Source organism: Zingiber officinale, chromosome 7A, assembly GCF_018446385.1.
Source record: "Zingiber officinale cultivar Zhangliang chromosome 7A, Zo_v1.1, whole genome shotgun sequence".
In the NCBI taxonomy this organism is placed as follows: domain Eukaryota; kingdom Viridiplantae; phylum Streptophyta; class Magnoliopsida; order Zingiberales; family Zingiberaceae; genus Zingiber; species Zingiber officinale.
The window spans coordinates 58656702-58669551 of record NC_055998.1 but is presented as its reverse complement, the minus strand read 5'-3'; the positions used below and the strand labels follow the sequence as shown (position 1 = coordinate 58669551).

General features: G+C 33.0%; 1 protein-coding gene across 4 annotated transcripts in view; it reads right to left on the bottom strand.

The window, feature by feature from the left end:
* Positions 1-11727: 11727 nt before the first annotated feature.
* The window catches only part of LOC122001430 (E3 ubiquitin-protein ligase bre-1-like), a 52857-nt gene continuing 51734 nt past the window's right edge, over positions 11728-12850 (bottom strand). For all 4 annotated transcript variants that reach the window (XM_042556158.1, XM_042556160.1, XM_042556159.1 and 1 more), the window contains one exon: positions 11728-12181. In XM_042556158.1, coding sequence (XP_042412092.1) covers positions 11945-12181 — 237 coding nt within the window. In that variant the 3' untranslated portion in view covers positions 11728-11944. The remainder of the gene's footprint in view (positions 12182-12850) is intronic.

Below are 12850 nucleotides of genomic sequence, written 5' to 3'. Positions count from 1 at the left end.
TTTCTTCTTCTGATATAAAACCTTGAACCACATAGGACTATCAATAGGAAGATCCCTATAATCATAGTGAGTCTGATCACGTCCTCTCCTAGTTCTTGTTTTAGAAGCAACTAGTTCAGGATGATGATCCACTATAGGATCGCTTGATTCATTCAAGGTGCCTTAATTTTCTATTATTTGAAGTAATTCTTTCACCTTTTTATTAAGTTACATGTTGTCCATTATTAGCCTTTTGATTTGGTTTTGATGAATAATGCAATTAGGGTATTCAATATTGTAGAACCAAAAAGTGCAATAGACACAGGGGTGAATATCAATCATTTGAAAACTTTCTTTTCTTTTGAAATTAGAAACAAAGTCATAGTGGAAAGATAAATTATGAAAGACAAGGTTGGTTACTTGATTCACAGTCCAAAGACTATTACTTCAAGGCCCACGATCCCTTGGACTATTTTTGAATGGGAAATCCACTAAAATTTCTCCTTCCGAAAAACTTGTGAATAAGAAGAAGAACATGTTACAAATGTGTAGGATAGTAACAACTTTACTATTCCTCTACTAAATAAAATGCAAGTACAAGATTATTGACAACAAGAGCATACAAAACATTGGTGTAGGTTGTCAGAGAGATCGGTGTGCCAATAGCTTGCTTTCATGAATTCCAAATGGATGAAGGTGTTGCTTGAGAAGAATTAAGGAATTGATTTACCAACTTTGAATCTCAATGCTTCTTTTATAAACTTTCCATCCTATCAATTGGTCATCTTCCTGGTCGACTAGCCTTTAAAAAATATCCTGATTCGCATCTAAATTTATAATCTGCCCAATCGTATCTTCCATGAAATCTACTTTATCGGTCAACTGATACTCCTTATCAATTGACTAGAAATCAAAACTCTCTTTGTTGATCAATCCAATCTTAGCTAATTTGTGATTACAATAGGTATTCATTTGACTGACCCCCCTCCCTATAATAGGTCAACTGAACCCTTGAGTTTTCTTTGTTAACTGATTCGATTATATCCAATCTCCAGTTACCAAATGTGTTCAGTCAACTGATTCTCATGTTCAATCGACTGAACCTTTATTTCCTTCTTCACTGGATATGGATCTGATTTGTGCCTATCCACTCAGATTGATCGACCGAACCCTTCCATCGATTGAACCCTTTGGTTGACCAAAGTCTTTGTTTATCTGCAAAATAAAGTTAGCATAATAGATATTCTAAATATAATAGTAATCCTACAAAATAGAGTTAGAAACCAATAAATGTATGCATTAATTCATCTAATAGTTAATACTACCTAATCTCAACTTAGAAACCTCCGTTGGTTTCTTCAATTAGATCAACCCTTAAGGTTATCCCAACTGAGACATGTCCTCATTGCCTTCCAGAATGAAAGGCCTCTCTAGGACTTACCTTACTTATGTGTCATACATCTAGTCCAGTTATTTGGACTTCTTTTTCTGCTTAATGTTTGATCAATCTAATCCACTAATACTTTCCTGCAAAATTGAATAGCATAGTAGATACAAATAGTAAAGGTAAAACAATGTTAGCAATATTCTAAATACATTGGTTTCGTCGACCGCTTATGGTCGACTAGAAACCTTGTTTCGGCCTCACTTGGTTAGAGTTCACTCCTCCAAGACTTCTCACTACCTAAGGTTCACTACCTTAAGATTTTCCCCTTACCAAGCATTTAGTCATCCTTGATGTGCTTAGGCTTTACCCGTGCCAAACATTTAACAACCTTGACTTGCCTGGTCTTTCTCCTTAACATGCATCCAGTCAAACTTGACCTACCTAGACTTTTTCCTTACCAAGTATTCAGTCAACCTTAACCTGCTTCAACTTTTTCCTTTGTTAGTCATCTAATCAACCTTAACCTAGATGGACTTTTCTCTTACCCTAGGTTAGCCTTAACTTATCAAGACTTCTAATTAACTTGGCCAACCTTGACTTGATCCCATTAAATATATTGTCAAACAAGTATCAAAATCCTAGAGGTTGATTGCACTAACAATCTCTCCCTTTTTGAAATTTGACAATAAGTTTAAGATAGGCTAATTACTTAACCCAACTTATTAGGTCTTATGCAACAATTTAAAGAATTAGGATTTCTAACTTAAATATTTTTTTCTCTCCATTTGCATATATCAAAAGGAATATTAACTACCAAATTGTTTTGATTCCTAAGGAACTCCTTAGGTTTTGCACCAACAATCATTTAACTCCCTAGTTAAAAATACATCTCCCTTACCCTTTTGAAAGATAATTTCGAGTTTTCAAATAATTGTAACTCAATTTCATTTTGAAGAACTCCTTTTTAAACATAATTTAAAATTTATTTTCAATCTTATTTTCCATGATTTTACAAAATCATTTTTAAATATTTTTAAGATATTTTCAAAAGTAATTTTTGAAAATATTTACAAGGCATAAAATATTGTGCAAGACTACTTAAGAATATTTTAAAAGATATTTTTCAAAGTAGAATTGATGCTTCCAAAATAGGGGTGTAAATGAGCCAAGCCGCTCGTGAGCTATTCGAAGCTCGATTCGATAAAAGCTCGTTTGAGCTCGTTTAATGAGGCTCGTTAAGATAAACAAATCAAGCTCAAGCTTCACAATATTCGGCTCGTTAGCTCGTGAACATGTTCGTTAAGCTCATAAATCAACTTTTAAATAAAAAAATAATAGTTTTGATATTGAATTTATAGATTTTACACTCTACTTATGAAAAACATAGACAAATATATTAAATTTATTTATTAGAATAAAATTATAAATTTTAACAAGAATATTATAATTTTTTAAAATATATAATTTAGTTTTTAATGAATATTTAAATTTATAATTTATATTTATTAAGCTCGTTTAGGTTCGATAAAAGCTCGAATAAGCTCGTGAGCCATGAATATATTCGTTAAATAAAGCTCAAGCTTAGCTCGATTATAAACGAGTCAAACTCAAACATCCAAGAGTTCGGCTCAGCTCGGCTCGGCTCGATTACATCCCTATTCCAAAATAAATTTCAAGGAATTTTGCAAAAGAAATTTAAAATATTTTCAAGATATTTTCAAAAGTAATTTTCACAAATATTTTTCAAAGCATGAAAATATTTTGCAAGAGAAAAGATGTTTTTCATAGGAGAAATTTTCAAAGCACTTCCAAAAAAAATATTTTTGAAGGTATTTACAAAAATATATTTCAAAGATTTTTCACCAATATTTTTAAAACATTTTGAAAAATTATTTTTCAAAGGATTTTCAAAACTTTTTTCAAAAATTATTTTCCAATTGTCTTTTCAAAAAGTTTTAAAGATGAAAATTTTCAAAATCTTTTTCAATGTATTTTGAAGATAAATTTTTCAATATATTTTTAAAAATATTTATTTTGAAAATTTCCTTTTTAAAGATATGTCTTTCAATAGATCCTCCCCTTAACTTGACACCTTTTAAGATATTCTTGTTAACCACAATGAGGGCATTCCTATGTGTCTAGGGGTTTTGGAGTTCATGGTTGACCTAAGGATTTATAATCTTAGGTGTTAGTCAACAATTATCTTTTTCAAATTGTATAAGTTTTTGAAAAATAATTTTATACTTACGCATGGACAATAATGAAAATATATGACTCACTATTTTGAAAATATTTTTAAGAAAGTAATCATATCAATTTTGAAAACCTTTTCAAAATATTTTCAATTAACTTAGCATCTCACCAATTATAAATTTTCAAACATGGTAACCTTATGAATTTTGAGAGATGCTCAATTAAATTTATTAACATAATTTGTATAAAGTAGTTTGATCTTGTATTAGATTCAAACTTACCTTTGTGTCCCCCAAGCAAGCATTTTCATAATAAACTTCTAGGTTGTGGTGAATCACAATGGACATCCTTAAAGTAACCATGTGCTTAAGATAAAAAATTTATAAAACATCTCACCCAAGGGACTTAGTACTAATTCTTAGTCTAATTAGTTCAAATTGGATTAAGGTAGCTTCAGCTAGATCCACTAAGTCAATTGTACCAGGTAGAACACATATGATTCAACCTTGACATACATTCGACATAGCTTCCTTAGCCTAATATCATCTCAACCCTCTTTGATACTATTGATCAAGATAAAACTCCTTTTTCTTACATTTGTCATATCTATCCATTCTAAGCATAAAGTAAACATGGCATTTAAAGCATAAATTAAGCATACAAGTCAAACAATAAAAAGAAAAACAACAAACTTGCTCCCCCTAAATCAATGATACAAGTTTATTTTTCCCTCCCCCTGGATCATAGCTTTGGTATCATTTATCTATGAAGTAAACATGATCTTTAAGAATCAAGAATTGGTTGTTTCCTATTTTGTTGATTAGATAAGATTTTGGAACCCATGCTTTAACATTTTTAGTTATATATCTATTCACCAAGGACATGTAGGTTTTATGTTGAATGTTAGACTTAAACCCTAGTCCAGATTCATTGTGCATAGCCCTTTAAGATTCAAGTATTATGCTTAGGTACTTGGAGCCCAAAGAGAACTTTTCCAATGTTACCTTAAGTTTTTCAGCTTGATTTTTCAAAAGGGAATTCTCTTCCTCAAGTTTTTGAACTTGAATTGAGGTTCCTTGTTGAACTTGCTTAGTTGAAGAACTTAGGTTGATCTCCGCCTTAAGGACTCTTACCTCCTTTCGAAGGGATTTAACTAGTTCATTGAATTTATCTAGCTTTCTAATTAAGTAGGTAATTATACTATATAAGTTATAAAATAAGGGAGAGAGGTTACCTCTTCTTCTTTGTCGTCTTAATCGGATATGGATTTGTGGCTTGATTCGAACTCAAACTCAGATTTGGGTTCAGACTCAAATTCGGGTCAAACTCAAGTTCAGCTACTTTTTCATTGCCATTAAATCCATGAAGCTCATTTGGTTTGATTCCTCCATGTCTGACTCCTTTAAAGATAATTCATTGTCCTACATTTTATTGTTAGATAATTTATTTAAATTAAGATTATTTTTTGTTACCTTTGAAGCGTCAATTGACCAACTTATTACAAAGTTCCTTAGTATTGTTGAAGGCTCCAACTCGATCAAGTTCTTCATTTGTTAATTCACACCGAAGGGTGTGTGTGGCCCGAGCGTCGATTGAACCTTCTTCTTGATATTTGGAGTCCACCTTTCCGTTTCTAGTATTTCTCCAAATTTATCAACTAGAATAGTGAATCCCTTCTTGATGATGATCCATGTATCAATTTCTATCTTCAAAAATTGATACATCCACCTCTTTCAAAACTGGAAACCTTTTCATTGAAGAATGGTGGGTGAGAGATACTGAACTCTTCTTTTTGATACATTTTTTATTCTTGTAGAAAAAACTTAAAAGAATTACAAGACATTTTACGGTCTTGGGTAAGTAGTGCAATAGAAAAAATATAATAAGAAAGAGAAGCATGTTTTAAAAGAAAGAAAACATTTTTCAAAAAGTTCAAAAAAATTGATTAAACTGATTCAAAGCAACCTTGTTCTGATACCAATTGTAGAACCGAAAATTGTGATAGAGACTCAGATCTTGAGGTTTCTTTTATAAACTTTTCATCTGATCAATTGATCCTCTTTACAGTTGACTAACCTTAAGAAAATACTCGGGTTCACATCTAAGTTTACGATTAGACCAGATCATATCTTCCACTAAATCTACTTGATCGGTCGACTAATAATCCTTATCAGTCAACCACAAATTAGAACTTCCTTTACTAATCAATCCGATCTTATTTGATTTGAGATTACAATATGCATTTAATCGACCAACCCCCCTCCCATAATTGGTAAACTAAACCATTAGTTTCCTTTGTTTACTGATTCAATAATATCCAATCTTTGGTTACTAAATGTGTTCAGTCGAATACTCCTTATGTTCAGTCGACTGAACCTTTATTTCCTTCTTCACTAGATCTAGATTTGATTTGTGTCTATCTGCTCAGATTAATCAACCAAACCACCATGTTCGATCAATCGAACCCTTTAGTCAACCGAAGTCTTTGTTTATCTATAAAATAAAGTTAGCATAATAAACATTATAAACATAATAGTGATCCTGCAAATATAGTTAAAAACATATAAATGTATGCATGAATTCCTCTAACAATTAAGATTGTCTAATCTCAACCTAAAAACTTCCATTGGTTTCTTTAGTCAGATCAACACCTAAGGTTGTTTCAACTAGGACACGCCCTCATTGCTTCCAGAATGAAAGGCTTCTCTAGGACTTACCTTACTTTCCTACCAAATATCTAGCCCAGTTGACACATTTGGACTTCTTCTACTTAGTGTTCCATCGACCTAATCCACAAAGACTTTCCTACAAAACTGAATGAGCACAATAGATACAAATAGTAAAGATAAAACAATGTTAGCAATATTCTAAATACGTTGGTTTGGTCGATCGGATGTGGTCGACTGGAAACCTTATCTTGGTCTCACTTACTTGCAGTTCACTGCTCTTAAACTTCTCACTACCTAGGATTTACTCCCCTAAGATTTTCCTTTTGCTTGGAGTTCACTCCTCTAAGACTTTTCTCTATCTAAGGTTCACTCCCTTAGGATTTTCCTCTTGCTTGGAGTTCACTACTCTAAAACTTCATACTACCTAAGGTTCACTCCCTTAGGATTTTTCCCTTAACAAGCATCTAGTCACCCTTAACATGCTTAGGCTTTACCCTTGTCAAGCATTTGATTAACCTTGACTTGCCTGGACTTTTCCCTTGCCAAGTATATGGTCAAGCTTGACCTACCTGGAATTTTTTCTTGCCAAGCATCCAGTCAACCTTAACCTTCTTGGACTTTTACCTTTGCTAGTTATCTGGTCAACTTTGACCTAGACTTTTCCCTTGTCTAGGTCAGCCTTGACATGTCAAGACTTTTAATTAACTTGATCAACCATGACCCGATCCCATTAAATATATTATCAAACAAGCATCAAAACCCTAGAGATTAATTGCACTAACAAATATCACTTGGCCATCTGGCTTTTATATCATGTGTTGGTGATGTCTCTAATAGATGTGGAGTATCATTGAGATAAGGGAGGTTCTCAGATCAATAATAACCTATCAAATTAGGAATAATTATTTAGAAACTGCAAATGAAAGGTAGTTGACACTCTTCTATATTTACCTCTTCAGGTGAGACTTTTTCTGACAAGGCTCTCACCTTACTACTATATGAATGAGTAAACCTTCACTTATTTATTCGTGCATATTCAATATTATATGATTTCTATATTTGAACATGCTTCAAAAATCATGTCTACTTCATTATATAGAGTGTTACATACATAATATTGTCCATATAAAAAATTCTCATTTACAATTAAAAAACTTAAAGCCAAAAGATTGGCAAATCCCTTCAGGTAGGAAACATGAATCTTTTTAACTAACAATCAAAGATTCACTATCAATAGTATTCCATCATTGATTCAATCTAGTATACATCCAACAACGTTCCACTAGCCACCAATTTTTGTGTCATTATCAAAACTTCTATCTTAACCTTCATCTTATCTTGGAGTTCCTCATTGATCTCTCCCTTTAGCTTCTCTACGTTCGCATTCTCCTTTTGTACCTTTTCTTTTCAAGGATCTGCATCTGCAACATATTCACCCGTTAGATATAAAGAAAAGTACTATTCAATAAGGCCTAGTGAAGAGAATAAACAAACAAGAAATAGAATGAAAAGAATAGAGGATATTCAACTTAATACTTGATATTTAACTCCTAGTGCAAAGTTTCTTTGCGAGGTACTTTGTTTCATTTAATCTACTGGATTGCAAGTGAAATGTAAAATATTGACAGGAAAGAATCTGAAACAACTAGATTGAAAATTAAAGGGAAGCACTTTGTCTTTCACCCAAACTAGTAATACATCATGTCTTGCAAATGTGAATATTTTACTATATGTATTTACACAACAAAGTTAGAATCTCAAAAAATAATTCTACAAAGATAAGCATAGAAGTTGCCAATTATACAAAGAGAATCAAGACATAATAAAGGAAACAAATCATCAAATATTTTTATTCTAAAAATAATTTATAGTGAAGAGATTGAACAACCCTAAGTCTATGTCTACATATTGTGAGCATTATATAGAAAAAATATTGTGAACATTATATAAAAAGAATCAAGTAACAAATACAAAATAGTAATTTGTCCATAACATAAAATGTTGGTTGATGAGCAAAGTAGATACTACTATGATTAGATGAGAAATAACAGCACAAACGTAACTAAAATTCCAATGTAGCACATTACATTACAAAAAATTTAAAATAGATGCACAAAATTCTATTTAAAATATCTACAAAATTGTGGCAGGATACTATAGTAACACTTGAAAATATCCTCTCTTTTCCCCCCTTTTTGTACATTTTCCATGTATCACTTCTTGAAAATCTCCTCTTTAACCATCTACAAACACTAGAGCATGACAAACAACCTTCAACCACATTGCTAATTGCCTTATTCTTTTTCAACACATTGTATCTCTAGCATCACAAACATCATTGTTCTAGCAATCATCTCAAACATAAAGACATTACAACATAGATATCGATACAATTTGGGCATATCTAAGCTTCTACTTCCTATTCTTTGTGAATTTTCCACATGCATACTTCCATCTTTTTCAACTAAAAGATGCCTATGACTCGAAGACAATCTCACATTCCTTTAACTATAACATTAAGATCATAAGTTTGTCTAAGAGAGCAAACTACCACATAAAAGAATCCAAGGAACAATGAATACCTCATTGTAATTTGATGAATATGTATCAAAGTGGAATTGAATTCATTTTAAAGAAGCAGCTAAACTAGTCGAATTGTAGGAGGCAACATCCCATTGTCCAGTATATACGTTTTTGTACTTGATGTCTCTAGAGGCTAACTTCCAAAGATTGAAAGCGCCATGGACGAGCTTGTGGGAGTTGGCCTTGTCATCTTTGAAGAGAATGGAAGCTGTAGCCTCTGGCCTCATCCAAGAGTAGTGGTCGTTTAGCTTGGATCCTCTTGAAGCTAAGCCTTGCCCAACCTACAAAAACTAAATATTTCAAAGCACCATTTAGGATTAATTTCTATAAAAACTGTCTTTTTTTGCTTTCCTTTACCTCTGCAACGATGTTATTAGTGGTGTCAGCGGAAGAATTGAAAGTTTTTAGTAGGTAATCGACGCCCCATCTTATGATCTCCTTGACGTGGTGGAGCTCTTCGGTGGATTCGTATTTGGCACTGTACTCGATAATGCTCCAATTGAGCAAGGTCATGGAGAAGGAAAGGGGGAAGGTGAACTTGATGGCGTCACGACATCGTAGAATCCACTGAGAGACTTCCCGTATGATTGATTGGAGAGGTCATCCCTCAAGTCGGAGTTCCCCTTCCATGATACATTGTTGTGTTTTGGAATTGGCCATGCTGCAAAAGAAATCAAGGGAACATTTTTTATCCAATCAAAATCCTTTTTAATTTTCTGAAGAGGTTATCGATGAGGACTCACATCACTAGGCATTGAAGAACAGAGTGTGAGGTTGTAGTTATCTTGTGGCGACTCAGGGGCAGCAATGAGACTGAGGAAGGAGGAGTGTCGTAGAGATGAAGGTGGAGTGCAAAGGCAAAGCGCAAAAGATTTTGGCGGAGAGGAAGGTTTCAAGCAAAGAAGAAGGGTTTCGGCGAAGAGGGAGTAAGGTTTGCGGTGGAAAAATTTTGGTGAAGAGGGAGTCGCAGGGTGGCTTTAGGGATTTGGCGGAAAGAATTTGGCTAAGGATTTGTCACAAGGTGGGAGCAAAGTTTTAAGGATTTTAAAATTAAAAAGAATAAATAATAGTAACAGTGTGCAACATTCTGTTAATATTTTTTTTACCGATAATATTTATTGACAGCGTATATTTTTTACACGTCGTCATTTATATAAGTATAATAATATTAATAGCATACTCCACACGCCATTAATATTAAGTTTTAATAGCGCACTCTGCACGCCGTAGAAAAGTTTTTTAATAGCATACTTTTTCTACACGCCGACATTTATATACACATTATATTATCCGCAACGCACATAATTGGGCACTCCATAAAAACTATTATTAACAGCGTGCTCTAACAGTGCGCTGTTGATGATGCACTGCGGAATGTCATATTTATTGTAGTGAAAGGCACATCTCTTCTAGTGAAAGTAACTGAAACACCTAAAAATTTAACATTATTAGTTTTTTCTAACTTTCAAAGTTGGGAAATGTAGTTAAAAATATAAAAGTTTTAGATATTGAATTCCAATTTTGAAATATATTCATCAATAGACCGTCAATTTACTGAATATCTTATATATATATATAAAACAAAAGGGAATTATTTAATGATAGTTTTGTGTCAATTATATAAACGAGCACTCACGATGCTTTCCTTTCATTATTGGAAGGCCAAAAAATTTATTAAAGTGACCTAAAACACTTGTCATTAGAGTTTCTAGCCAACATCAATTGATACTTGTAATTTTAAAATATATACTTCATTAACATGAAAAAAAAAAATAAATGTCGAAATGCACAAACAATGGTTATAAGATTTTGATATTAATATAACAATATGTTCTTTGACTTCTCTATCTTTATCAATATGTTGGTGCTAGTTTTCATATTGTAGAACCATCGTGATATTGATATTTTAGAAATTGAATCATGTTGATCTGACTTCTCTATTTTTTTAAATTGGGTGGTCTTGATTTTTGAAATCCAACACCACATTGGTCTGACTTCTCTTCTCTATTTTTTTTTAAAATTTGGTGGTCCTAGTTTTTGAAATCTAGCACCATAGTGGGGTTTTTGAAATCCAAAACCACCATTTCAGAATACTCGAGACTTGCTTCCAAGGTGGTGTTGTTCTACTACCACACGATAAATTTACATACCCTAAACCTTAAATAGTGTGGTTGTTAGCAACTATAGGACCCTAAAACCAACACAGAATCAAAGAATGCAAGTTTATGTGTAAAAGACAAATCCTAAACATATGCAAGAGATGGGGACTATATACATACCTTGGGAGATGATCAAAATTGAGAGGTTGAAATATTTTCTTGCGCTATTCTAAAATAGTACACAATAAAAGAGGGAGATGACCAATATAGTCTCGACAAAAATCCAACTTCGCTAACCACAAGCTGAGAGTTGAACTAGAGGGCCTATGTTTAGGGTTTAAAGATTAGGCTTCTGCAATTTGTGACGAGAGAGATTGCTTTTGACGCCCAAAGAGAGATCTTTCCCCAATCAAATTTTGCAAATATTTACTTTCCCCGAACATACATACATCCAAACCAACAAAAGTATTTTTTTTTTTTTTTATTGAAATGTGGCTCGGATATTTAGTAAAACAAGAACGAAGTTAACAGAGGACTATCGAAATAAAATACGCCTCTTTTGAAAAATTCCAAAGTTCAGTGTGCCCAAACTTTTATATGTATAGCTAATGTATTGTGTTTTATATTATACAATTACTTTTAAAGTGCATAATTTTGTTTAAGTCTCACTTGCAGCCCAGAATAATATTGAGAATTTTAAGTCATTGGAGGAATATGTCGGTGCATCTGTAGCAAGCCAGTTGTAAAATGTCAGCAGCCACAAGATGTTGTGCCTCAATGTTGAAAAACTAGAATATACCCTGAAAACACGATGAGATGTCAAATAGTTTACTACAGTAACTAGGAAAATTATGCTAATATCCACTTGCAACTGTTACATTTTTGTTTTTGGCACACGGTAAGTTAATTTGACTTACATTTGATATAAAATCTATTCCAAAATAAAGAAAGCCTTGAGTATCTTATATAACATTATAAGTAGATGGGTATAAAACCCTTCAAAATGGACTCAAATAGCAGTCCTGCTCCATTCGTCAGTCAGTCAGCCAGTCACTGTTTGGAAGATACACCCTATGGAAATTGTTCATATTGAGCTTTCTTCGACATGTAGGGCATTTCTTTTGTGCTTGAATGGAGGCCACGATGCAGCTCTTACAGAAAATATGGCCACAAATAGTTGACGATGCCTCAGTCATTGTGTTCATGCAGATGGGGCAAGAGAAAGTTGGTTGCTTTGGTGGATCTTGAATAGATTCAACAACCTTCTTGCCCTACAAAAAAAAATGCTCATTTGGGTCGTGCAATGATGTCTAACATGCAGTAATTAAATATATAGAGATGGCAACTCATTATAAGTACTAGCTTAAAAATCAAATTTCTGCAAAAGTGAACCGAGTCCCAAATTTTACAAACGCAAGGATTAACCAACTCTATGACATTCTTAGTGAAAGAATTCTATCGATAGTTCGAACATTGTTCAGAAAAAGGTTCATGAATGTTTCGCTAAAGGCAGAAGTGTTCACAAACTCATGCAAAGATCAAACAGTTTGCAAATCAAAATCAGTAATACACGGTTTCATATTTATGTTCGACCTTTTAAGAGATTCAATTTTTTCCTATCATATTTTAAATAAGAATAAACATCTCTTATGAGTAACACAACAGATGTTTTTCTCAACTTATCCTCTTTCCTTCATGCCACAAGATCATTCCACAAGATCGAAGTAGAGGAGAACGTCATTTCCAAATGAATGAAATACAGGACACTTTCTTCCTATCCTTACAACTGCAGCAATAGTCTCACAAATCATTTCAACTGTGCAGTGAAGAGTGTGCACCTTTCTCTCAGATCAACCATTTGCTTGAATAACAATCACACCATTTTTCTTACTATCAAGTCCACTATTTCTTTATGAAAGTTCATGTCACAATTTGTTGAC